Raw genomic sequence first — 27378 nt, forward strand, 5'->3', positions numbered from 1 at the left:
TAGCTCATTGATCCCTTTACGAAAAAACCATGGGGTCGAGAATCAATAAACTCTTTGAAGGCGATTTGGACTGCCGCATCGGAGTTGAATTATTTTCCTTGTAAGAATCTGCTGTGAGTCAATTTTCGTTTAGGGCAGGATTTGGGTGGGTCTCCATGGTTTAACCATTGCAACGAGTGCTTTCAATTATCGTACCGTATCCACTTTTAATCACAAGTAATGATTCGATTTAAAATCCCTTCATTATTGTGTCGGTTGAGCAAAGTAACACAGCAGTCGACGCGTGTTTGCAAGTTCGATTCACTCAATTCATGAGTTGCCCATCGTTCAAGTTTTTTTTACTTTCCCGATTTGCTTCAAGTGGATTAATACAGTTTTATCACTTACCCCAAAGCCTACAGCTAACCTAGAAATGCTTTGTGATGGATCCGCTTCCACAATAACCTTTAATTCTTCATTTTCGAAATTTCTAGAACGAAACACGCCGTACAAATAATTAATCCTTCGAGATGTTTCTGAAGCACTGGTGTCAGGGTAGAACTCGTACTCGTAAACATCTATATTTCATGTTTTCCATTGCGGTAATAATGAGGAAAAACAAATGAATGACTGTTTTCAAAACTCAAATGTAGCTAAATGAAATTATAAATTTGAATTTGGAATTCTTAACTAAAGAGGAAATATTTCAGATCAAAGTACGACAAAACGCTAATTTCATATGTAAGGACCTAATATATAGTATACTCTTTTAATGTCAGGACGAGTGACTTGTATACGTACAATTTTATTGCAACAACCTGGGCGCAACATTATCTCTAACGTAGATTTTTTCTATTTCCGTCATAAATCGGATTAGACTTAATCAATCAAATATAATTGTTTTTTTATTGATAACCGTTACAATAAATACAGAGAGATGTCAATACATAACACACAGCCACCATGAAACTCCTAACGGTTCTTTTTGCTTCAGTAACATGTTAGTAAAACTTTATATATTTTATATATTATAATAATAAAGATAATAAAACTGTTAAATTTTTTTGCCTGATGTACTAAATGTTACTGTGTTTTATTAGTGTGTGCTGGAGGCGCAATTCCTTCGGTGCCAGGAGAAAACAGCCACTATGTCGGAGGAGTGAGCCGCTAATTCTGGATGCCAGATGGCGAGAGTGTTCCTCATCTGGTAGATCTTCAGGCCCCAGTGGATGAAGCGCAGCTATTGAGCACTAGGAATGGCGCCAACAACCAATATTGGCTCTTTACCAGGTCAGTTTGTATCCACATACAAGTCAACTCTTTGCAATTTATATGGCCCGCAAAAATACATAAAATGTACTATTACTGATTAAAATTAATGCATTGCCGATGTAAATATTTGGGTTAAATGAAAGTTTCTCCTTATGAAATTATAAATTTGAATTTGGAATTCTTAACTAAAGAGGAGATATTTCAGACCAAAGGACGACAAAACGCTAATTTCATATGTAAGGACCTAATATATAGTATACTCTTTTGAAGTCAGGACGAGTGGCTTGTATACGTACAATTTTATTATAACAACCTGGGCGCAACATTATCTCTAACGTAGATTTTTTCTATTTTCGTCATAAATCGGATTAGACTTTATCAATCAAATATAATTGTTTTTTTATTGATAACCGTTACAATAAATACAGAGAGATGTCAATACATAACACACAGCCACTATGAAACTCCTAACGGTTCTTCTTGCTTCTGTAACATGTTAGTAAAACTTCATATATTTTATATATTATAATAATAAAGAGAATAAAACTGTTAAATTATTTTGCCTGATGTACTAAATGTTACTGTGTTTTATTAGTGTGTGCTGGAGGCGCAATTCCTTCGGTGCCAGGAGATAACAGCCACTATGTCGAAGGAGTGAGCCGCTACATCTGGATGCCAGATGGCGAGGGTGTTCCTCATCTGGTAGATCTTCAGGCCCCAGTGGATGAAGCGCAGCTATTGAGCACTAGGAATGGCGCCAACAACCAATATTGGCTCTTTACCAGGTCAGTTTGTATCCACATACAAGTCAACTCTTTGTAATTTATATGGCCCGTAACCTGTATACGCGGCAACAAAAATACATAAAATGTACCATTACTGATTAAAATTAATGCGTTGCCGATGTAAATATTTGGTTAAATTAAAGTTTCGCCTTATGAATATATTGAAAGCTATGGAGATTTTGGCGTTGTATATTAAATATATTATTAAAATCGAGCCAGTAGTAAACTATATAGTATTATTAGTCTGTCGTATATTTTATGGTTTATTTTATTTGTTTCAGACAAAATCCAACCAGTCGTCAAGTTTTGGTCAATGGTAACATTAATTCTGTACTTAACTCGAACTACCGAGCTAACAGACCCACCAAAGTTATTGTGCACGGATGGAACAACAATGGCAACACCCAAATGAACCCGTTGATCACTTCCGCTTTCCTGGCGGTTCAAGACGTCAATGTGATCGTTGTAGACTGGAACCAACTTGCTAATGGCGCATACACAACGGCAGTGCGTGGTGTGCCTGATGTTGGCCGTCATCTTGGAAATTTCTTGATTTGGCTTTTCAATAACGCTGGTGGTAACTGGAATCAACTACACTTGGTGGGCTTCAGTTTGGGCGCTCATGTTGTTGGCAATGCTGGTCACACTGTCGGAGGTCGAGCTGTCCGTATCACAGGTACAATTAACTATACATCTTAAAATATTTGTAAGAGTAAACGCAAAGATAAGTGCAGATTGATTAAATTGCATATTATCTCTATGAGTTTGAGTATTCTAAAAGGTTGTAAATTCACAGGTTTGGATCCTGCTGGCCCACAGTGGGGAGGTAATGCCAACGCACTCAATCGTAATTCTGCTATATACGTGGAATCTATCCACACCGATGGTCGTATCCTGGGTATTTTCGATCCTATCTCTAACGCTGATTTCTACCCCAACGGTGGTAGAAACCCACAGCCTGGCTGCCTCATCAGTACCTGTTCCCACGGTCGTGCCACTGAACTTTTCGCTTCCAGTATAAGATTTAACCACTTTGTCGGGAGACAGTGCAATAATCTTAATGAAGCTCAACTTAGCAGCTGCAATGGTAATCAACTTCGTATGGGTAACGCTGACGTGGGAAAACGAGGGTAAGTGATATAATATATGAATACCTCTCATTCTTCTTCCCTATTACGTTGTTGAAATCATTTATTTAAAGTGCTTAATTGTACATTGAAATAAATAAGCATCAGAAACCACATAAACATAAAAGATCGTTATACCAATTAAATTGTGCATGTGTGCTACATTAGCGTTGGTATACTATACGAAAGAGTGTATCCGTGTGTGCACTAGCTTCCTACTGCTCATCTCGGGGTTGTCCCTTCCGCATATGTTATAACGAGTTCCAGCAGTAATCTAGGGCCACCTTAACCATATTTTGAATCTAACATTGTTTTATATTGTTACAGAGCGGGTCTTTTCGGGTTAAGAACTGGAAACAACTGGCCTTTCTAAATAGAGCATTGGTACAAACTCATATTAAAAAACATTAAAATGCCTTTTAAAACAATTTATATACTTAGTTTTTTTTTCACCTTAATTTAAACTTTTTTATAAATACTAGCAAAACATTACCGCTTCCCACACGTGCTACTTACTTACAAATAAAATGAAAAGTGCGAAAAGCAACTTAACTTTGCGTAAATTATATATTGAGACGCATTATTCACTAAAATCACGTAACTCTACCGATATATTCCTTATGTCTTTAAAAATTAAAAACTCATCTATTTAAAATTGCCTAAGACTAATCGTCCCACAATAATATGAAACTAGAGGCAAGGATGTAAGTTGGGAACTTACATCCTCAACGCACTAATTTTTTTTTAAATTAGAATTAAAATAGATTTTCGTTTTTACAGAAATTAAGTGTTATTAAAATTGAAGAAATTCAGTATAATTAAAGCGGTAATCTATCAAGATTATCCCATAACAAGGACGTGTAACAGAGGTTTCAGAAAATCAATATAATTCATGATTTATCGACTTGAATCAGTATCAACTAATATACTAAATGGTTCCACTTTTTCAGGTTCCGTCCCTTCTCATTAACTTCGTTCCAGAGACTCCAGTTACTAGCAAAAAAATTAAATATTAGCATTGAATATGAAATAAATCACCAGCTATAGGCATTCCCCATTCCAAGGACCTATATTTAAGAATAGTTCTATAGAACCACTAAGGATCTAGCCAAATAAAATCACGATTGAGATGAAATAGCTCAAGATATAAATATGCGAGATAAACCAATACGTATCGAGTATATAGTATCTATACTCGTTTATGCTTTTGATGAAAATCATAAAGCTTAAGGAATACTAAGATTATCAATAAAACTTTACGCGAAATTATAATCGGTCAAAGGCAGCTTATAAGCGTACTGAATGAACACTATGGAACATGCCAAGTTAACCCACAAACGACTGGATTCTGTCTGGAGTAACTTAGACTAGTATTAGACTACAAAGAAGTTAATGTCAACGAAACAATTTCGTGTATCTGCCTCAGCTGGTTATTTAGTAAATGGGCATTTTATTTGCAATAAGGAAAATAAATTAAAATAAATACATTTTGAAGTAAGTTCGTGTCGTTCGGCATGCCCACATCACAATGGTTAATCAATAAACTAATAATAAAAACCCAAAATCCTTATATCATTAAAATACTTTCAAAATGAATGTTACATACATTCATTGTAAAGGTATTTTAAGATAAATTTACTAATTCAACTTTGGAATTTGATAGTACTTAATTAATAATGACCTTGTTTAAAATAACAAAGGTGGGGGAATAGTCGGTGCACCTATACCTATTTGCGGAAAAGATTGAGTGTTTTCTGCGCAGTTCAGTTTCAGCTTCCGTTCAGGTTAAGGGGACTACATGACTTAAATGCAAGTTTTATAATGCAAAAAAGTGTATGATCCAATGCAGTGAACCAAATGAAAAAAATATATAATAATCTTTAGGATACATGCTAGTTATTTGTTATTTTGAAAACATGATGTAATTAATTTGGTACGATAGAAAAAAATCACAAAATTACCTCTAAAAAAATCTTTTAACAAATAATAACTATACTTATATACATTCAATAATTCTGGTTTTACAGGCATTGCCGGCCGAGGCCTGATGCTATATAGACGTGTCGATCTTTTCGCCGCATCATTACGTTACGAGATATTTTTTTGTAATTTTAATTGTAAATTTATTGTTTCGTTTTCTTATAATAAATATTATTCTTTCTTGTAAATAAGTATATTAAGTTAAAATAGTGTAGTAGTAATTAGGCATTTATTTTTATTATATTATTTGTTATAAATTTTAATTGTGTAAATATGGGAAATAAACTGAAACGCGTGAGGAAAACTAAAAAAGTTTTATATAAATTAAGCGCCGAACATACATATGAACGATATTAAAAGGTAAGAGTATTTTATTAGTAAACATATTTTTTTTTATAAATTATGGATATAGAAAACATCTATTAAAAAAAATGTGCAATCAGTTCGCATAGAATCAGATTTTTCGAGCCATTCTTTAAATATTACGATAGAGTATTTGGTTAAAGTAAGGAAAACATCAATTGAGAGTGACTACATTCGATCCCAATGAACTCGAAGCAATATGATATTTTTCATTAAAAGTACCATGTATATTTAGATACATAATTTTTAAATACATACTTTTATAATAAATAAAATTATAATTACTAACATATATTTATTTTTTACAGAATAAAAAAAGTCGAAAACAATAACACGGAAGCTATTTATATTGCGTAAGCGTTTAATTTTATCGATTTTGTTTATAATAGGAATTAAAGTTATGTATGAACTAATTTTAATAATAAAAAAAAGTAAAGTTGTAACAAAAAAAATATGTAATTGTTGTGAACCAGAGACCTAGAATATTTAGAAGTGTCATTTGTACGTAATTCAAAAATTTTAATTTTTTTGTAACGTCCGCCATATTGGATTGAATATGGCAGCAATTCATGAATCGTGCATTATCATCGAGACTAAATATGTGTGCCAACTTTCATAACTAATATCCTATATATTTTTATGAGATTTATGATTAAACCTAGTATGATTAACCTAGTTAACCAATAATTCAACCAAAACGTCTTGACGACATTTTCTAGTAAATATTTAGATGTTTTTTTTTAAATTGAATACATATTACATTTTTTTTGTTACGGTTTATATGTAGCATTTGAGAAAATATTGGAAAGTGCATTATTGAAATTAACTGGATCAAGTAAATATATTTTTATTTGTGGTGACTTCAACATAAATTTATTAGAAAACTATAGCACAAGTATTAGATTCAGATCATTATTATATTCATATAACCTCATTAACTTATTCTTAGAGCCAACTAGAATCACTGAATCCACTACAACATGTATTGACAACATATTTACCAACTGTGTACCTAACCATAAATGTATTATAAATATGTTAAGTTCTGATCATTGTGGACAGTTGGCTTCATTTAATTCGCAAATAAAAAATAATGCTAAGGAATTAAAACAGACATTTGTTCCAATCAATTTGTATCGAATTGAGAAGTTCAGAAGTAATATCATGGCAAAGCTCTCATATTTACAATTAAATGATAATTCTAATGAGCTTTATAACATTTTTTTCAAATGAATTAAAACAGAATTTAATGCCATATTTACTTCCAAGACAGTCAATTCTAGGAATTTTCTTAAATTTAATGATTGGGCGACTGTCGGAATTCACAAGAGTAGGCAGAGGTTGTATGAACTTTATAGTGAAAGATCGTACAACCGGTCTTTTTCATTTATCAGTTATCTTAGTGCCTACTCTAAACTATTCAAACGTGTATGTCATACAGCTAAATCATAACATATAAAAAAAAAATTATTGACGCACCTGATAAAATTAAAATGACATGGAAAATTATTAATTGCGAAACTTGAAGAGTCAAAAATTACATCTCCGACTTTAGCTTATCTATTGATAACAATTTATTTTCCTCAGATCGGGATGTTGCAACTGTTTTTGAAAAATTTTTTGCTGACATTCCATTTTCGACTACTAACTCATTAAATTCCTCTCCTACCGTTGCTGAATCATTATTAAAAACAATGTGGAAGAATGTAATATTAGTTTTAAATTTAATACAGTAAGTGTAAATGATGTAATAAGTTCCTTCAGATCACTAGATATTAAGAAAACGGCCGATCTGTGGGGGATCTCTGTTAAAGTAGTCAATTCAATAATTGATGTAATCGCACCCTACCTTGTCACTATATTTAATAATTGTGTCCTTAGTGGCGTGTTTCCTGACCTCATGAAACATAGTAGAGTATTACCAATATTTAAGTCAGGTAGTACATCAGACCCCAACAACTATAGGGCCATCTCTGTACTACCAACTCTTAGCAAGATCTTTGAAAATTTATTACTAAATCAAATGCTAGTACATTTTAACAATGACAAGTTGCTACACAAGAAACAATTTGGATTTACAAGGGGTCGCTCGACAACTGACGCTGGTGTTGAGCTCGTTAAAAATATTTACAAGGCCTGGGAGGAGTCACAGGATGCCTTAGGGATATTTTGTGATTTATCTAAGGCTTTTGATTGTGTGCAACACGAAATTTTAACGAATTAGGGACACTGCACTCAGTCTTCTGATTTCGTATCTGAGCAATCGGATTCAGAGGGTTGATGTAAATGGAAAGAGAACTCCCGGGTCTCCAGTTACTGTGGGGGTCCCTCAAGGATCAATTCTTGGACCATTTCTCTTCCTTATTTATATAAATGACCTGCCACATCTCCTAGGTGATAAAAAATCGAGATAGTATTGTTTTTTTTGTTTTTTTTTTTATTATTTTAGACGTGGCAAACGAGCAGGAGGCTCCCCTGATGGAAAGTGACTACCACCGCCCATGGACATCTGCAACACCGGGGGGCTTGCAGGTGCGTTGCCGGTCTTTCAGAAAAGAGTACGCTCTTTTCTTGAAGGTTCCCAAGTCGTATCGGTTCGGAAAAACCGCCGGCGAAAGCTGGTTCCACAGAGTGGTTGTGCGAGGCAGAAAATGTCTTAAAAATCGCGCTGTTGTGGATTTTCGGACATCTAGGTGGTGTAGGTGATATTTTGAATTTTAGCGAGATGTCCGAAGGTGAAAATCAGCAGCCGGGATTAATCCGAACAATGATGCTGATGATACTTCTTTATTTCTGAAAATAAAAATACGTCTTTCAATATATGACGACGTGAACAATGCTCTCTCTGAAATAGTAAATTGATTTAGTGTTAATAATTTAATGTTAAATAGTAAAAAGACAAAATGTATTAAATTCACTACTCCCAATGTAAGATGTGTCAAAACCAGTGTACTTTTAAACGGGGAAGCATTAGATGTTTTAGAATCAACAGAGTTCCTTGGTATGACAATAGACTCTAAGCTCCAATGGGGCCCCCATATAAACAAATTGGCGAATAGATTCAGCTCTGCAGCCTATGCGGTAAAAAAATTTTGACTTTTGACTGATGTGGATACGGCTCGCCTGGTGTATTTCAGTTATTTCCACAGTATAATGTCGTATGGCATCCTACTCTGGGGTAATGCAGCTGACATTAATACCATTTTTGTACTGCAGAAGAGGGCTATTCGTGCAATTTATAACCTGGGCACAAAAGATTCGTTAAGAGGTAAATTTAAAGAAATTAAAATAAAGACCTCCACTTCTCAATTTGTTTTTGATAATGTTATGTATGTACGCAAAAACATAAATGATTTTCCCGGAAATTGTGACGTACATTCTATTAACACTAGGAACAGGAATAAACTTGTTACTCCAAGTACCCGATTACACAGGGTTAGGAGCTCTTTTTGGGGCAATGTATACGTTTTTACAACAGGATCCCAGAAAACGTTCAAAATTATTCAATTAGCGTTTGTGTGCTAAAGGATATTACAACACTAATGACTTTTTAGTTGACTGCACACCTTGGGAATTAAATGATCGCCTCCAGGCTGTTTCAAATAACTAAAATATAATTATTATTGTACATGCAAAATGGAAAAAAATATATATATCCCGCTGAGTTTCTTTCGCCGGTTCTTCTCAGGTCCGAGGTGTTAAATTCCGAACCGATGGTAGATTTTTGACTATCAATAAGCAAGTGTATAAACTTCTTTATTGAATAAAGATTTTTGACTTTGACTTGACTTTGAAATGTAGGCGTATAAGAGTGAATTCTCTTAAAAATTCTCGTAAAAACTCCTGGGGAAGTACCCGCTACAAAGACGGAGATTCCCCCAGCGTATTAGACGCGTTCAGCGAAGTTAAAATAATATTAGTATGGCGTTAAAATTAGTGTAAGTGGCTGTAGAGTGTAGTGTTTTTGATCATGATGAAAATATGTAGGTACTAAGCACATTGTTAAAGTCTTGTTTAGGATTTGATCAGGGGAATGCGGAGACTGGAGGTCCGGAACGAGCAGCCCCTTCCGCCCCCCTGTTAGTTCGCCACTGCGTGGATAGCAGGATATTTTATTTATCAATATCTCAAGTTTGGGGCTCGGCCGCTAAAACTAATCTTAAAATACTACAAATAGCAAAAATAATCTTATAAAAACTGTATTTAATTACGATTTCTATACAACGAAACAATAGTTATGAATATAATAAATAATTATAAATACTCCACGTGCATTCTAATTCGAAAAATATTATACAAGAAAATACACACATCAATAAGCCTGACTACAAAAAATAAATATTCATAATTAAAACGCTTAAGAAATGCATATAATATAATTTTACGCTCGCCTAGAATCAAATACTGACAAAGAAACATTACATTCGAAGGTGCTCAAACTTACACAAACTTCCTAGTAATATTAATGAATGTTTAAACATATATCATTTACAAAAAACAACTAAAACTACATATTGTCACCCAATATCAATGAACCATAATCATACTTTACAAGTCACATCCAGTAACTAATGTTAGCTAGTAACCCTAGCCTCCAATAATATGTCATAGGATGTCATAATTAATTATATAGCGTACATTATTATGTACGTATAAAATTACTAGCGACCCGCACCGGTTTCGCACGGTTTCTATGCTGCCACTAAATATACTACAGAATGTCTTACGTTCACAGTTTGTCAGTCGTTAGACAATACAAACCGCTAAGTCCCTGCGTTTTACATCTTTAATATCTTCGAAAATATTAATTTAAATTACATGCTGTAACCATATTGATCTATATTAAATGCACAATGTATATAAGGTACTTAATTGGATTAGGGTTAATGCTGTATTGCTTAAAATCGCTTCGAAAATAAGCTATTATTTCTCGTAAAAGTAGAGGATAAAAAATGGTTGTTGTGAGCTATCCCTAAGAGATAGACATATACCATCGCGGCATTTTTTGAAGACCTATTTAAGGTGTACATTATTTTGAATTATCTTATAGGGTTCAGCCAGCGTTTGCAATGTAAGTGCAAAAATGTGTTTATTTATTACATAACTTCAGAAACCTCTAAAATCACCAGTGTTTCTCTACTATATTGTGTATTTATTATACATATAAACCTTCCTCTTGAATCAATCTATCAATTAAAAAAAAACCGCATCAAAATCTGTTGTGTAATTTTAAAGATCTAAGCATAAATAGGGACAGACAGCGGTAGGCGACTTGTTTATACTATGTAATGATGACAATGATTATTGTAATTAGTTGCTTGATAATTTGTTAAACTTTAATTAATACTATTTTATTTGGCATACTATTTAAGACTGGCACAAATACATATACATACTGTTTTTTTTAAGATTGATCTGTCACGAGAAATAATCAGACGATTGCAAATTATTGAGATTATATTTGTTAGAGAATAATTATCCAGATTGAAATTACACTAAATATCAATAAATTAACTGTTCACTATGTGAAGTATCTACGTCACTCATTGCGTTGGTATTTATTTGGTTATGCTAGTGCTTCAATGTAAAGTAAATTGTTATTCTTTACTACTTTTTATTTTAAAATGTCTTACTGTCAATTGTTGCTATTATCTTATAAAAGGAACAGAATTTTAACAAATAAGAAAATAAATAAATATATACTGTAAATTAATATATTGTAAATCCATTTTAATTTTTTATTAGTGCATTGTAAAAATTATATTGTAAATATATGTATGTACAGCCTTTTTTATAAAATATTTTTATTACTTGATATTTTGCGTTAACTTTTAAAGAAAATTACAAGTAGGTAGTAATTGAAAATGAATTAAATTAAAAAAGAAAAACTTTATTTTAAGGCGGCTCTATTGCTAGCACGTTTGATTCATTTTTATTAAACTTTTACAGTTTTTCTTTCCCAAGGAAAGAAAGAAGTTGTTGGTTTCTTTTCTTACCTCTTCCCTTTTCTTTTGCTTTACCGTTTATTACATTAGCAGTTAAAACCACATTTTTGTTGTTGTAAACTTTGTGTTAGTGAAAATGCATTCTTAATATTTGACACAATACGTTATTTTCTACCAACTTTATATTTAACAAAGAAAGATGCACTATACATAAATCAAAATCAAATAATTCTTTATCCAATTACGCTCATAAAAGCACTTTTGAATCGTCGAAAAACTGGAATCTTATTATAACAAAACCGGCCAAGTTGCAACAGAAATACAGAGAGTGACAGACAGACAGTCGGACGGACGGACAGATAGACGGACGGACAGACAACGAAGCCATAGTAATGGGGTCTCGTTTTTACCCTTTAGGTATGGAACCCTAAAAAACGGCACATACCTCCTCAGGAAGGATGTGTAGCTTTGCAAAGTCGGTAACTAGGTATTACTTATTATCAGTTTACCTTTCCTCCTCGTGTCTTATATTGAAAATAAAAAAATATCTACAAATAATTTAATTTACATATATATAAACTTACTAGACATTGTAACAGGTCTTACTGTTGCAAAAGGCTTTTCGTATTCAACCGGCAGGTTGATGGCTACATGAGTGCCATCAATGCACACAATTATACCCTGAAACCCCAAACGTATCAATGTAGATGAAAAAAATTAAAGATTAATTACTACATCGAAGTAAATGTAAATTCATTAAGATTAAAATATTCTATTTACTTTCCATTAATAAATAATTGTTAAATTTTCATTGAGATATATTTAATTTATTAAAATATATTTACTATTACAAAATTTTAGATGTAATATACTACTTACTGAGAAGAATTTTTTATTTATTCATTATTTCCGGGGAATTGATGGCATCAGTGACATCGTCGAGGCAATTAGACAGGGCCAGCTGAGACATGTTATGGAGGTAAGATGAACCTACCCCCCGTTAGTAAGAGCCACTGCTGTAAAAGGCTAGTGGCGCTAGAATCTGAATACAAAAAAGTACAAGACAATGGAGCTAGAGAAGTTCAATTTTTTTTGCAAATACTTGCTATTTGAATAAAAACTAACTTTTAGTTCTTTGCGTATTTCAAATGGCCTCTTAGTGGCTCGAAGATTCCGTATTAATTCGCTGTATCGTTACGAGAAAGCATCTTTGCTTAATCGGAATTTTGAAACCCCCACTGGGATCCTTTTATAGAAACGTATACATTGTCTTAAAAAAGAGTTATTAAACTTGTGCAAGCGGGTAATTGAAGTAGCAATTTAATGCTTGTTCCTAGTACTAATATTATATACGTCACAATTTCTGAAAAAATAATTTATGTTTTTGCATACTTACATAAAACTATCAAAACAAATTGAGAAACTGTCATTATTCAGGTGCCGTGAAAATAACTAAAATACACTAGCCGAGCCGTGTCAAATCAATAGTCTTATATTTTTAATACGCAAAGGCTGCAAAGCTGAGTCTAGTCGCCCATGTGTACATGGGGACCCATTAGAGATTTGAATCTATAATGATACCAAGAATTTATTTTTGATTTGAGAAGATTTTATTGAACACAAGCGCGCATTTATTGAAAATCATACATATTTTACCTACAGTAATGGCGTTTAAAAGTAAATGCACATTTGATACACCAACATATTCCAAACAGCTTATTTGCAATGAAGCTAAAAGCATATATACAAATCAAAATTAATCAAAACAAGTGTCATCATTATAATAAAATAATTTATTGATACTAAATCAATGATGAAATTGTTATTAAAAATATTTTCGTACGATTAAGTATTAAAGTATTGATTGATGTTGATTTCGAAAATATTAACTAATTAAACAATACATCATTACATAGTATAAAACAAAGTCGCTTACCGCTGTCTGTCCCTGTGTATAATTAGATCTTTAAAATTACACAACGGAATTAGATGCGATTTTTTTTAATAGATACATTGATTCAAGAGGAAGGTTTATATGTATATTAAATGCACAATATAATAGAGAAATACTAATATTTTTAGAGGTTTCTGAAGTGATGTCGTAAATAATAACATTTTTTTCTTTTTTTTTTCTCAAAAATGTCTATAAAAAGGTCCTCGATGGTATATGTCTATCTCTTAAAGATAACCCACAATAAACATTTTTTATCGTTTACTTTTTACGAGAAATAATGGCTTATTTTCGAACGCATTTTTAAGCAATATAGCATTAATCCTTATCCAATTAGGTACCTTAAATAAATTGTGCATTCAATATAGATCAATATGGCCCTTTACAGCATTTAATTTAAATGAATATTTTCAAAGATATTACAGTTTTAAAACGCAGGGACATAGCGGTTTATATTTCCTAATGAGTGAAAATTGTGTACGTTGTACCTATTTGTTATTACTACATACTATAAAACAAAATTGCTTCCCGCTGACTGTCTTTTCCTGCCTATGCTTAAATCTTTAAAACTATGCAACTGATTTTGATGAGGAATTTTTAATAGATAGAGTGATTTAAAGAGAATGATTTTGTATGTATAATACGTGGACAACATAGTAGATAAACACTGATAATTTTAGAGGTTTCTAATGTGATGTCGTAAAAAGATACATTTTTGCGCATATAATATTGCAAACGCTGGCTGAACACTATGAGATAGATCAAAATAATGTACTACAGAATTGTACACCTCAAAAATGTCTACAAAAGAGTCCACGATGGTATGTGTCTATCTGTTAGTGATAACCCACAATAACATTTCTTTGTCATTTATTTTTTACCCCAAAAATTTTCGAAGCGATTTTAAGCAATATAGCATTAATCCTTATCCAATTAGGTACCTTAAATAAATTGTGCATTAATTATAGATCAATATGGCCCTTTGCAGCATATGATTTAAATGAATATTTTCGAAGATATTACAGATTTAAAAATTGCGGAACGTAGCGTTTGCGGTGGTACCGGCCGGCCGGGGCTCGGGAGCGTGCTATAGGCGCATCGGAGGCCGCAGTTCTCCCTGTAGCACTTTGAATTTAGCAGCGATCGGACGCGGTTATTATCGGAGCTCTTTAGCGAGGGAAATAACAATCCATGCTTCCATACTAATATTATAAATGCGAAAGTAACTCTGTCTGTCTCGCTTTCACGCCAAAACTATTGGACCGATTTAAATGAAATTTGGTACACAAATAGTCTAGAACCTGAGAAAGGGCATAGGCTACTTTTTATTTGGAAAAAAAGTACTGTAAAGGGTTGAAAAGGGGGATGAAAGGTTGTAAGTTGTTGAAAGTATTGTCATGTTTAGAATTTTGAGAACTAGGAGCATAAAACTTATATTTTAGGCTGTACACATAATATAAACTAACATATCATAACACCCACTCAGGAGGGAATTTTGGATATTCTACCCCTAAATGGGTGAAATAGGGGTTGAACGTTCGTATGGATTTTTTTAAGTTAGAAACATGAAAATTTATTTTTGGGATACTGATTAAAAAGGAGTAGATACTTATTTAAGTGTTTCTGCATATTCTTGTTCAGCAACAGGCATTATTTTTTTTCAGCAACTTAACAATAATTATTTCTAGGAAACGGAGTTTCCAAAAATTTTACAAAATTTCTACAAAATCATATTTTTAAGTACTTTTATCATATCGTAGTTTCTTATCAACATAGATAAATACGCATAATACATATATGTATATAAAGCACTTCAATACCATTTTCTCCTCTGTTTGTCAAATATATTTGTTTTCTTCCTTGATAAAAGTATTGACAAACTTATATGTTATCAAAAAAAAATCTTCTTGAATTTACAATAATGATTATGTACGATAATTCTTATGTAAGTAAATATTATTGTCTATTAGAATACCCTATAATATAGTATGTACCTACGTCAAACGTGCTTCATCACCTTTGACAAAACAATAGGTCTTTTTGTATCATAAATATCTACACAACACTTCCATGTGGAATTCATATGGTAATCACGCAATTACTTTAGCAAAGAAAAGATTATCTGCATAATAATTTTACGTTTGTTTATCATTAGCAAGATTAGGTATCAATATAAAAAAAATACATGATTGATTATAAAGTATTATATAATATAAAAAATAAAACAATATGTAGAAATGAGTAGACTTTGTCTGGGCTCAACCGTCGTACAAGAATTATCAATATGAAGAACTTGCAGATTCTCTTCTTATTCACGATAAGTACGTTGTAAAACACTATCTTAATTTATATCTACATTTATCTTATTTTATTAATCTATAATATTTATTTTTAGTATGTACCTACAATGTTATTGCCTCCATGATAACTCGTGTTGCTAATGAACCCGAGGATGACGAAATAGTGATTGAAGATTTATCACAATACAATAATTTTCAAAATGACGTCAGAGAAAATTTACTCAATGCAAACGATAACAACGCATATTGGCTATTTACGAGGTAAGATAATAATCTACTCTAAAAATTATTATATCATTCGAAACGACCAAAAGAGCTTTAAATTGAGAGTCAGAAATTATTATCATTTCACGTTTATTACAGACAGAATCCGACAACACCCCAAATTATTGTGAGCGGAGACGCAATATCGTTATGGACGTCAAATTATGATAGTAACAAGCCTCTTAAAGTTATTGCTCATGGGTGGGGCCGTGACGGTACTTCTCCTGTAAATACTATGATCACGTCAGCCTTTCTAGATGTATCTGACGTTAATGTAATCGTTGTTGACTGGAGTGATAGTGCTAGTGGTAATTACGTTAGTGCTTCTGTAAGAGTACCAGCTGTAGGCCGATTTCTTGGAATCTTCTTACAGTGGCTGATTCGTACTGGTGGAGGGAATTGGGATAATGTACACCTTATCGGTTATAGTCTTGGCGCTCATTTAGTAGGAAATGCTGGAAGAGAAGTAGGAGGTCAACCCATAAGGGTTACTGGTAAGTACTATATGAAAAAAAAATGTAATTTTTATTTTTGTTTAAATAATCAATGTTAAAATACCCTTCCATTTTCAGGACTCGACCCAGCTGGTCCATTTTGGAGCAATCCTTTTGCATTAAACAAGAATTCTGGCCGATATGTTGAAGCGATTCACACAAACATTCTTTCTCGGGGTATTACAGAACCCATAGCCCATGTTGACTTTTACCCCAATGGTGGTCAAATGCAACCAGGTTGTGATACAAATCAGTGCTCGCATTCCCGTTCTTATCAGCTATTTGCTTCGAGTATTCGAACAAATCACTTTATCGGTAGGGAATGCGCAAATCTGTGGCAAGCTATCATAAACCAATGTAATGGCAGAACTTTTAATATGGGTAATGGAATTTTAAGTAAGAAAGGGTAAGTCAATTACTGAACTAATACAAGATTTACTTGGTGGCCCATTTGCTCGTCCGCCTACAGATATTAAAAAAAAAAAAAGATATTGTAATTATTTTATTTACGTATTTCATAACTTTCATTTCAGAAATGGTATCTACGCCGTAAATACGAGTAGCAGCTGGCCTTTTTAATTGTTAACTACTTACTTCGAGAATAATTCTATTAAAACAATTGAAAACACGCTCCATATTCAAAAATCTTGCTCTTATTTTCAATATCAATCTTATATACTAAGCAAATTCAATTGTGTTCCAAAGGAATGAATATGTCTCTAAAATATTTAATTAAGATTAACAAAGTCACTTATAAGCCTTTTCCTCCGCCCTGAGGTTGCGTGGAAGAGCATCTTTATCGACAAGACTGCCTCCTAACATTATATAACATTTTATTTATAAATTGTAACTGTTTCTTCTTAGTGTCCAATAAAGTGTTTTATTATTAAATTTTATTTTAAAATACAATATATATTCTGTTTCATTTGGAATCAATGTCAACTAAAGCAAAGCTAGGGAAATTTAAACCAATTATATAACGGGTCCAAAATAACTCATCATGGTTAAACGGCTCGAAATGTTAAAAACATATATTTTTTTTAACACCTCGAGCCCATGAGATGGTCGATCCTTAGAACACGAGGATCTTAATTTGTGATTCATCTCGTGGTCGGCTTTGAACGAAAACATCGTGAAGAAACCACCAACCGACATTGAAGCAGTGTGCTGGAATTAGACCCAAAATTTCTCCTCAAGGTGGGGACCTTAGTCCAGCAATGGGGCATTTACAGGGTGCTATTTACTGTTTTTTTTATTTAGTTTCAATATTTATAAAAAAATATTTTGTGTTTTACATGCACACATTAGATGTATAATATTTTTGACAAGTCAATAGATATCGAATAAGTTATATTAAAAATCTCTTATCAGAACGTTTTGTTTATGCGTCACATATATATATATTAAATAATAGGGATTAATTAAAAAATAAATAAACAAATTATATATTTGTGTTCTTATATTCATGCAGTTGTACCTAGAGACCTTTTTTCTCGTTTTGTCTCGCTGAAACACGTTTCGCGTTGCGCGTTTCATCTGCATGAAGTGGGGGCGGTATGCGAGATTAGCAGATTCCCGGGTCGCCTAGTGCACCCTAGTACACCGGAATACCCACTAAAAAACCAGTGGTCTTCGTCACGGCTAGCGTTACGGGCTCACTTTCGGAACCTACCTTGTCAACCTGTACTAGCGTAAGATATTTCGACTGTTGTTGAAAAATATAGGTATATGGATTCGACATACATTTCGGGACACACGTGATCGCTTATGCGTATGTCTAGTTTGAAATATTATATAGTATTCATCATTCAGGTGTGTCCAAGATAATATTATATTTTGAGAAAGGAACTCACTGATTGGAGCTTCTTACAATAATTTTCATCATTTTATAGAATTACGTCAGAAATTATCTCTGCGATCACATGTTTTCAATTTTAATATAGGGCAATCGCTACATTTAAGGCATAAAATATTGTTTGTTGTTGTATCAATGCCTTTGTAAATATAATTTGATATGAATATATTTCATTACAAAAAAAAATTGACACGTTGAGTCGCCATTTATTCTTTTCATTGAGTATTCTAAAAATCAAGCATAAATCAATGTTAAAATCTTTATTAGATAAAGAATAATAGTATTCTTATTTATTACCTGAATTAAGTAAATTGATTATTACAATTTTACTGTCGAAGAAAGCGCGGTGAATATAATAGGTATGTTTTAATATAATTGTACCTAATATCTTGGTTCATTTCATTATATAAGCCAGTGCACTGAACTGTCGGTCAATTCTCAAACTTTCCGCAAAGACAGCGTGGATTGAAAAAATATACAGTACTTTCATTTTTCACGGTGCGAATTTGCGACTTTGCCTTGCCGTTTCGTCCGAGGTACGCGAAGATATGACAACTCGGGACGATGAACAAAGTCGACGATCACGCGTCAAATGCGTGAACATTGCGAAAACCGTTCACATTCGTGGTCGCGCTGTTTCGCGGGGCTGTTTACGGCGACAATATTGATCCCACGTCAGATATAAACGGCCATTTTGATAACACGATAAAACTCAATAAAAACAATCCATACGTGTAATCACTCGGGTGTGTCCATGATTATATCATATTTTGAACAAGAAAGTCACTGAATGAAGCTTCTTAAAAAAAATTTCCACATTTTATAAAGTGGAGTTACGTGAGAACAGAACCCCGAATTAAATAAAAGCCAATCCAGTCTAGTACGATACTAATCATCCTTGACTATTTTATAAAAAATAATTATTAAATGATGGTCTGACTGGATATGTAGGTATATTTAAATTTAATTAGATAATAAACTAAAACGTTCTTATGAACACCTTAGCACCTATATATCTTAAAAATGATTCAAATTATCTACTATATACTATATACATATATATAACATATACTATATATGTTAAGATCTACTCACGCGACAAGCATATCATATATAAACAATTTTATGATGATTCAAAATAAAATTTAGTAAAAAAAAGTTTGGACCAGGACCCAGGAAGCCGATTTTCGGTCCTAATGTAAATAAGCAATTTTTTGTTTTAAAATATTAGGCGAGAGTTGGATAATACCGCGCGGTTGATAACTCCGCGCGTCAGCTTAATTCAAAAACTATTTACTAGTTTGCGCTGTAGTGCGTATTCATCGAAGCCGGACATGACCACACCCTCCCCCGCGCATTACGGTCCGCGCGACGACGTAGATAGCACACGCTCTAGAAGTTTTTTTCGTCATTCCTTATAATTTTTCGTATACTTTCGTTAAGAGGTAAGTAATACTGTATTTATATTGTAATACTTGGATACTATACTTTTTTAAATGCTTGTGCACTGTAGAATTCATGACAGAGTAAGTTTTTACGTGCTATAATATTTACCACATAGTTTTGAGGTTAAAAAATAAAATGATCAAGTTCGATAATTCCGCGCGGGGGCACGGTATTATTCCCACATCAACTCCATTAAAGGAGCAGTTAGAGGAAAAAGAACGAAAGCGACAAATGAAGATAGCAAAAGAAAAGAACGCTGCAGAGAAGAAAGTTAAAGAAAAGAAACAAACTAAAGGAAAGTCTGTCAAGAGAAGAGTTTTGAACGATAGCGAAACTAGTGAGGATGAAGATAATAATATGAAAAGCAATAAGAAAAAGTTCAGGCAAGGAAAATCGAAAGGCAAAGGAAAGTCTAAGAAAATTATTGACAGCAGCAGTGAAGAAGCAAGGATGATGTGCCCCTAACTCAACTATGCGATGATGATGAAGACGATATAGAAAATCGTGATATTTGCGAAGTATGTCAAGAGTTTGGTCGTAATAGAGAAATCTGGTTCCGTTGTTATAGATGCGCGAATTGGATACATAAGCAATGTAGCGGAAAAGATTCTACCAATAAGTGATTAATTTAACTTGCTGTATAATATTTAATTGATGTGAGGTATTTTTGAGACTGACTAGTCCATATATAATTCAAAGATTCTAGTTATAAAAAAAAGAATTACGTTTTGTTGTCATAAAATATAAGTTTTTGTTAATACTTATTGTGTGATGAGTCTTTATATACTTACTGATTTAATCTCTAGAAAAAGATATGGGTCTCCTTTTTTTCCACAAGAAAAAAATACTTAGAATCGTATTTTTTTTATTATTACGGTATTATCGGACCAGTTTGACAATACCGCGCCTTTAGTTATTTTTGTAAATTGATGATAATTATTTTTGTTTGAATTTTGGAAGTTCTTGTTATACGGTATGCGTACCTGAATAAATGTCCTAATAATTACAAAATTTTGTTTCTTTTAATATCAAACAGTTTCCTAATTATAGGTGAAATTCCTTAGGGGCTCGGTATTATCCAACTCTCCCCTACTAAGACATTCTATAGTTTACATTTCAATTCAGTTGTAATTATTAAACTGTTATCTCTGGGATTAAAGTTATCCAGATATTTTTACACGATAACGTATTAAGTAAGTGTCCTCCAAATCAATCGAAATTGTGCCAAGTGGCCATTGAAAATAATATTACATTTAAACAACAACACATTTTAGGATTGGTCTGTTTGTAACAGTTTGTAAAATTCATAATTTTTAAATAACACGCTTAGTCCAGACCATGGTTTCGCTGAACGTAAATTAGACAATTATTTATATGGAGCTAGATATATATTATAAACATTAATTTATAAAGGGAATGTACATTATAGAAATGTTACTTTTATTACAAAACATATGTAACTGGAGTAAGTCGGGTTAACCCATTCGAAGATTTCAGTGGCACTGCCAGAAATATTCGCAAATGCTACATCTACGCACGTCATTGTCGGTTAGTATTACTGCTCGGCGTTTAAACATTTGTTGAGTGGTTTCCAGCTTTAATAATATGAAGCGGGCTACAAAGATTTTGAAATATTCTATAAAAATATATGAAATGTATACTTTGGGTCGAGATTTTATTTTTTTATAAAATTGAAGGAACGGCCAAATGGGCCACCTGATGGTAAGTGGTCGCAAACACCCTTAGGAATTGGTGCTATAAGAAATATTAACCATTCCATACATCGCCAATGTGCTATCAACTTTAAGAACTAAGATGTAGGATATAACATGTGCCTGTATTACACTGACTCACTCACCCTCACTACATACAACAATACCAATTATTGGCGGTAGACTATATGATATGTGGGTGTTACCTAACGCATGCAAAAATCAATTAATAATTGTATGTTTATTTAGCCACTTGCATATTTGTTTGGGAAAGTCATTATCGATTCTTTTAAAAGATGTCTGTAACGAATAGAACGCTCGTCATCAAAATCGACCATTTAAATTAAAGCGAACTCCGTTAACAATTGTTATTGAATACAATTATTATGATAATGAATGTGAATATGTATATAAATCTTAGAGAATAGTCCCTCTGAACATATAAATACACGCTATGGCAATTTACATGTACTATTGCATAGTTAATATCTCAATAGTTAAACGTTATCTAACCAATTATGAGATACTAAATTGTAGTAGTTGAATTGTCTTTAAATAATACGTCAGTGACAAAGTGTTTTGGAAATATGAAGCAACTTGCATTGTTAGTTTCCATCATATCAGGTACGATATTAAAAATATTAGTTAAATAAATACCGTAACACAATATTTTGATACTTTATTATTTTAATATTAAAGTAAGTGTAATACCATTATTAATTTATTGGATTAAATCCACTTTGTTTATTGGCGAAAAATAATCTATCAGATTTTACGGGACCGCTCCATGATAAAGGGGATCTTAGAGTATCATTAAAGTTAAAGTTTTATTGAGAAGTTTTATTATTATAAGTTATCCAATTTTATATACACTAATATTAACAAATGCGAGGGTAGGGTTGTCTATCTGTCTGTATATTACTATTTTATAGCTAAACCTCTTAACCGAATTTAATAAAATTTTGGAAGGACTCAGACATTTTTATACCGAATATCTACATCCCTTTATACACGGGCGAAATCGCGGTTAAAAGTTCGACATATGTTAGAAGATTTAAATGTAAATTAAATCTACCTCTTAATAACAGTTACTACTACTAACTTACTAGTGTTAAATTAGAAACGAATCAGAAGTTGGAATTTCTACATGCTTCGACAAACAACTAAAGCCGTTTAGTACGCTTTTTCTGTCTTTGATCGTATCGGATAGAAATCCCAACAGACTTTGACAATTACAAAAAAATATGCATCTGTGTTCGTATAATATGATTTTCTATATATTTTTCACTTGATATCGATACTCTGTAATGAAAATGGTTTTAGTGAAATAAATCGGTCCAAATTACATCATCGTAATAACTACTTATCCAAGTTAAATAATTTCAGTTTGTTCCACCAGTATTCTCAAAGATCCTAAAGAACGTTATCGCGAGGGTGATCGTTACTTTCTCTTTCCTGGCGATGGAGATGGTCAGCTCCATCTCGTGGATACTAAAGCGCCAATAGAGAATCGCTTTATTAAATCATCCCGAAACTCGGGTTATCACAACTACTGGCTATTTACCAGGCACGTACACAAATATTTTCTTAATTCATTATTTACTATTGAATATTTCTTAAGTAGACACTATAGGTAATACATACAGTCTATTACAATTTACAGGTAGTTTCATTCAATTATGTTTAAGGTATCGTCACATAAATTATTGATAGATAACTCTTTGTGCAGACCGATTATCGTACCAAACAGCAATTTGTAATGTATAGGTTTGAACGATAAATGAGACTACTATTACAAGCACAAGAGACGTAACACCTTAGATGCTGTGGTAGCCGTTCATTGACGGTGTGAGTAGTGGTTTTCTTTTAACTAGCTTCAAGTCCCATTTAGTCTTCTGCTTTTTAAAAATAAATAACAACCTCGGGAATTAGGACATTACGGGCTTGACCAAAGCAGTGATGCTTGTCCCGGTTTGAATTTTGAGTAATCGGTTTAGATTCACATAATCTAAGCACTGAACCATCACATCTCCTTAGACTATGTATTACGTCAAAACAAAAGATATTTGTTTAACTGAATATCATATTAATATATCAATATTTCTTATTGTAAATCGACTGGCTGTGTAGACCACTTACAGTACATGTGGTCCATTTACGTCTGCTTATATATTTTATATAAAACAATAATAATGAATCTGAATAATATATAACAAAATACATATCGTCGTTAAAATATTAGAAATATTATTTGCTGATTTATTTTACGAACTGGGCTGTAACTTTTACTGTAAGCTTCACCAATGCTCTTAACTGAAGTTTAACAAATTTCAGATCCCATCCCAAAAAAGCGCAGATTCTCGCTTACAATGACGTCAACAGTATACAAAACTCTGATTTGAATATAACAAAAACAACAGTGTTTCTAGTTCACGGCTGGCTGGGAAGTGGAAACAATGAAATGAATAAAAAACTAACAGAAGGTACCTGATTAATGAACAGGATCGTTAACTAACAGTTTATTTGCGAGATTAATTTCAACAAATTACCATATTTTGCAATTTATTCTTTTTTATTTAGAACATCGTCTATGTGTTCGATTGCATGCCTGTTGTCTCACAAGTGTTAAATTCCAATTTAATGTCACCGAAAACAAATTAATTATGTCGCTTATGAAAATCTGATTAAGTTTTTGTCAGTAGTATTTTTAAATAATATACATTGGAGTTAGTGACAGAAAATCTTTCATTCGTTACAAGTACGATGACCTTTGAGGAGCGAAATTTGATACATGTATTATAAAATAACTGTCTCTTTGCGGCACTATAGCAGCTATACGTAATATGGCATGATAAATAAAGCTGAAGTTTCCTATCACTAATTATTAGTCAAACGTGAAAGTGAAAGAAGTATTCCAAATTCAAAATCTGCAAATGTTTTTTACATTATTAGTAAAATTAACAATCGATCTTATTTCAGCGTTTTTAGAAAATGAAGATGTCAATGTAATAGTTGTCGATTGGAGCGAATTGGCCGGTCACAATTACGTAACAGCGAAGAATGGCGTTGTCGCTATCGGAGAAGGTCTTGGCAAGTTCATTAATTGGCTCGTATCATTAGGAGCTTCCTATGATAGGATGCATGTTGTCGGATTTAGTCTGGGAGCACACATTGTGGGTAACGCTGGACGTTATACAGAATCTCAAGTGAAAAGGATAACTGGTAATTAAACACTGACTATGCTATTAATAACTCCTAAGTTACAACTACACGTTAAACAACTGTATCTCATCGTGGAGTTGTTTTTATAAGATTAATCTCTACCTGTCTCATTAGTTGCACCTTTTTTGCATCGATCCTCATCTTTTTTTTTTGGTCTTCTTTTGATTTAAATATATTCATCCATATTCATATTTAGCTCACTATTAGTATTGTGTGAGTTTCGAAACCTATGGCAGCTTTGTTTTGATTTCATTTAGTTGTAAACTACAAATCACTCATCTAAATTTGGCGCCAAAATGATGAAAACTTTTTTAAATAAAAGTTTTAATGTCAAATAGTACACATTAGTTCAGTTAGAATTGGAGTTTGTCGATGAAAATTTACTTTAATTTTGTTTACGTTTTTCTTATACAATCGTAGTATCGCTCTTTAACCGACCAGTAACTCGTAACAATTTAGTAAATTACAATCAAGAATCCTCTTTTTCTGCACATCTACGCCTCGAGCTCTTCAAAATGAGACCATAACCGATTTTTTATGTGCAGCTCCCATAATTACTGGGACAAAAATTGCCTTACGCTATTAATATAAAGGATTATATATAAAGACGAATTAAAATGAAAATGAAATTAAAACATTTGGTTTTAATTACAGTTTATCTTTTATCATAGTCGCATTTTTTTAAAACAAGGAGGTCTATAAGTGCTTCATATCTGTAATGCTAATAAAATTAATAAATGCAATGAGTTTATTTTGCAGCTTTAGACCCCGCCGGTCCACTCTGGAAGGGCGATGCAAATCGTCTGAAAAAAACCGACGCGCGATATGTCGAAGTCATTCACACAAATACCTTAATGTTCGGATATATGGACCCGTTGGGTGATGCTGATTTCTATCCAAATGGAGGTTCTTTTATGCCAGGCTGCTTAATCAGCGTTTGTTCCCATAGCAAAGGATACGAATATATGGCAATTTCAGTGAAACACAACAATCTTAATGCTAATGAATGCAATAGTTTAAACGATGTAAGAGGCAATCGCTGCAACGGAGATCCTTACCCCATGGGCAATAGCGATTTAAATAAGTCACGGTATGTGATATTTGTAACTATTTAAACAGATAATGATAGTTGTAAAAAGTATAATGCCTACTATACTCAAGAAACGTTTCGATTTCCTTATGAATTCTCTAAAGACGTAATAGTAACGCGTCGCTTTAAAAATATTGTCATAAGTTTCGAAGTCACCTGTGACGTATGAACGTTATTGATGTGGGTACAATGACGATTCGTTAAATACAGGAGTAGGTCATAACAAATTATTCTTTATTTAAATAGCCAACTGGCTATGATTGAAATTAAACAGTTATTGGCTTTCTTTTAGAATTTTCTGTATCGTACTTCAAATATTGTGACATCATTCATAAGATAAGTTTGATGTAGGTCCATAGAAACAAATCTATATTTAATCTTTTTTTTAATACATTTTATTTTATTTTCAGGTCTGGTATTTTTCGCGTCAACACCAAATAAGTATAAGGTTATTTGTAAATTATTGTTAAAATAATGGAAATATTTGCTACATCTAAAATAAATATCTTTATAATTATTTCCTGTCTTAGTAATGAACACCTTATCACCGAAATTACATTAAAAATTATAGTGAGTCCAGAAACCATAAACCAGTATCCAGAAACGCTAAAATACATATGTACTAATTTTTAATCAGTATCCCAAAAACAAATTTTCAACCCTTATTTCACCCTCTTAGGGGTAGAATACGCAGAAACGCTTAAATAGGTATCTACTCATTTTTAACCAGTATCTCAAAAGTAAATCTTCATGTTTCTACCTTAAAAAATGACGGACTTCCATAGTAACTTTCAACCCTTATTTCACGCCCTTAGAGGTTGTATATCCATAACTCCTAAAATACATATCTACTTATTTTTAATCAGTATTCCAAAAATAAAGTTTCGTGTTTCTACCTTAAAAACTAACGGACTTCCATACAAATTTTCAACCTTAATTTCACCTTCTTAGGGGTAGCATATGCAGAAACGCTTTATTACGTTTCTACACATTTTCAACCATTATTCTAAAAATATAGTTTCACGTTACTAACTTAAAAAAATGACGGTATTCCCTACAAACTTTCAATCCTTATTTCACCCCTTTAGGGGTAAAAAATCCAGAAACGCTTAAATACGTATCTACTGATTTTTAATCAGCATCTCAAAAATGAAGTTTCCTGTTTCTAACTTTAAAAATGACGGACTTCCATACAAACGTTCAACCCCTGTTTCACGCCCTTAGGGGTTGAATTTCCAAAATTCCTATCTTAGTGAGTGTCTACTCAATAAAAAGATCCTACTCACCAAATTTCAAAGCCCTAACTTTAATAGTTTACGCTCGGCGATAATGAATCACTCAGTCAGGACTTGTTATTTTATATATATATAGATAATTACACCATATTTTGAAGGGCTCTTACTTACAAAACTTACACGGCCTCAAAAGGTCGGTTAAATTTAAATTTCTCTTAATTTTTATTAACAAAAATTTGCTCTAAATATAAATACAAAACTAAATAGCAGTAATGCTCTTGTACGATGACGTTACCATACTATAAAATTATACTTATACAACGGCCGTGCTAATATTTCTCGGGAAAATATTAACGCC

The 27378-nt window shown here is 32.5% G+C and overlaps 3 protein-coding genes across 4 annotated transcripts; all 3 read left to right on the forward strand.

Annotated features, from left to right (window-relative positions):
* Positions 1-1123: 1123 nt before the first annotated feature.
* On the forward strand, positions 1124-3591 carry LOC113399766 (pancreatic lipase-related protein 2-like). 2 transcript variants are annotated; one of them, XM_064215074.1, is made up of 5 exons: positions 1124-1269; positions 1847-2036; positions 2318-2712; positions 2833-3166; positions 3491-3591. In XM_064215074.1, the coding sequence occupies exons 1-5, from the start codon at positions 1236-1238 to the stop codon at positions 3534-3536; spliced, it is 999 nt and encodes a 332-aa protein (XP_064071144.1). In that variant the 5' UTR covers positions 1124-1235; the 3' UTR covers positions 3537-3591. The 2 variants fall into 2 exon arrangements, with proteins under 2 accessions (XP_064071144.1, XP_064071142.1); XM_064215072.1 differs by lacking the exon at positions 1124-1269 and adding an exon at positions 1674-1746.
* A 12212-nt stretch (positions 3592-15803) lies between these two features.
* On the forward strand, positions 15804-17329 carry LOC113399733 (pancreatic lipase-related protein 2-like). Its single transcript, XM_026638946.2, has 4 exons — positions 15804-15963; positions 16066-16460; positions 16539-16866; positions 16994-17329. Exons 1-4 carry the CDS (start codon positions 15824-15826, stop codon positions 17037-17039), a joined length of 909 nt encoding a protein of 302 aa, XP_026494731.2. The 5' UTR covers positions 15804-15823; the 3' UTR covers positions 17040-17329.
* Positions 17330-23810: 6481 nt separating this feature from the next.
* LOC113399764 (lipase member H-like) lies at positions 23811-26304 on the forward strand. Its single transcript, XM_026638985.2, has 4 exons — positions 23811-23956; positions 24453-24695; positions 25455-25785; positions 26196-26304. Exons 1-4 carry the CDS (start codon positions 23935-23937, stop codon positions 26224-26226), a joined length of 627 nt encoding a protein of 208 aa, XP_026494770.2. The 5' UTR covers positions 23811-23934; the 3' UTR covers positions 26227-26304.
* Positions 26305-27378: the final 1074 nt, after the last annotated feature.

This window comes from Vanessa tameamea, chromosome 2 (assembly GCF_037043105.1).
Source record: "Vanessa tameamea isolate UH-Manoa-2023 chromosome 2, ilVanTame1 primary haplotype, whole genome shotgun sequence".
In the NCBI taxonomy this organism is placed as follows: Eukaryota; Metazoa; Arthropoda; class Insecta; order Lepidoptera; family Nymphalidae; genus Vanessa; species Vanessa tameamea.

Bases quoted from the DNA above. Each gene is read 5' to 3' on its own strand.
- LOC113399764 (XM_026638985.2), top strand. From the start codon at position 23,935: ATGAATAAAAAACTAACAGAAG. The intron at 24,696-25,454 runs GTAATTAAACAC...TTTATTTTGCAG, and splicing joins TCAAGTGAAAAGGATAACTG to CTTTAGACCCCGCCGGTCCA. The intron at 25,786-26,195 runs GTATGTGATATT...TTTTATTTTCAG, and splicing joins AGCGATTTAAATAAGTCACG to GTCTGGTATTTTTCGCGTCA.
- LOC113399766 (XM_064215072.1), top strand. From the start codon at position 1,710: ATGAAACTCCTAACGGTTCTTCTTGCTTCTGTAACAT. The intron at 2,037-2,317 runs GTCAGTTTGTAT...TATTTGTTTCAG, and splicing joins CAATATTGGCTCTTTACCAG to ACAAAATCCAACCAGTCGTC. The intron at 3,167-3,490 runs GTAAGTGATATA...ATATTGTTACAG, and splicing joins GCTGACGTGGGAAAACGAGG to AGCGGGTCTTTTCGGGTTAA.
- LOC113399733 (XM_026638946.2), top strand. From the start codon at position 15,824: ATGATAACTCGTGTTGCTAATGAACCCGAGGATGACGAAATAGTGATT. The intron at 15,964-16,065 runs GTAAGATAATAA...CGTTTATTACAG, and splicing joins GCATATTGGCTATTTACGAG to ACAGAATCCGACAACACCCC. The intron at 16,461-16,538 runs GTAAGTACTATA...TTCCATTTTCAG, and splicing joins TCAACCCATAAGGGTTACTG to GACTCGACCCAGCTGGTCCA.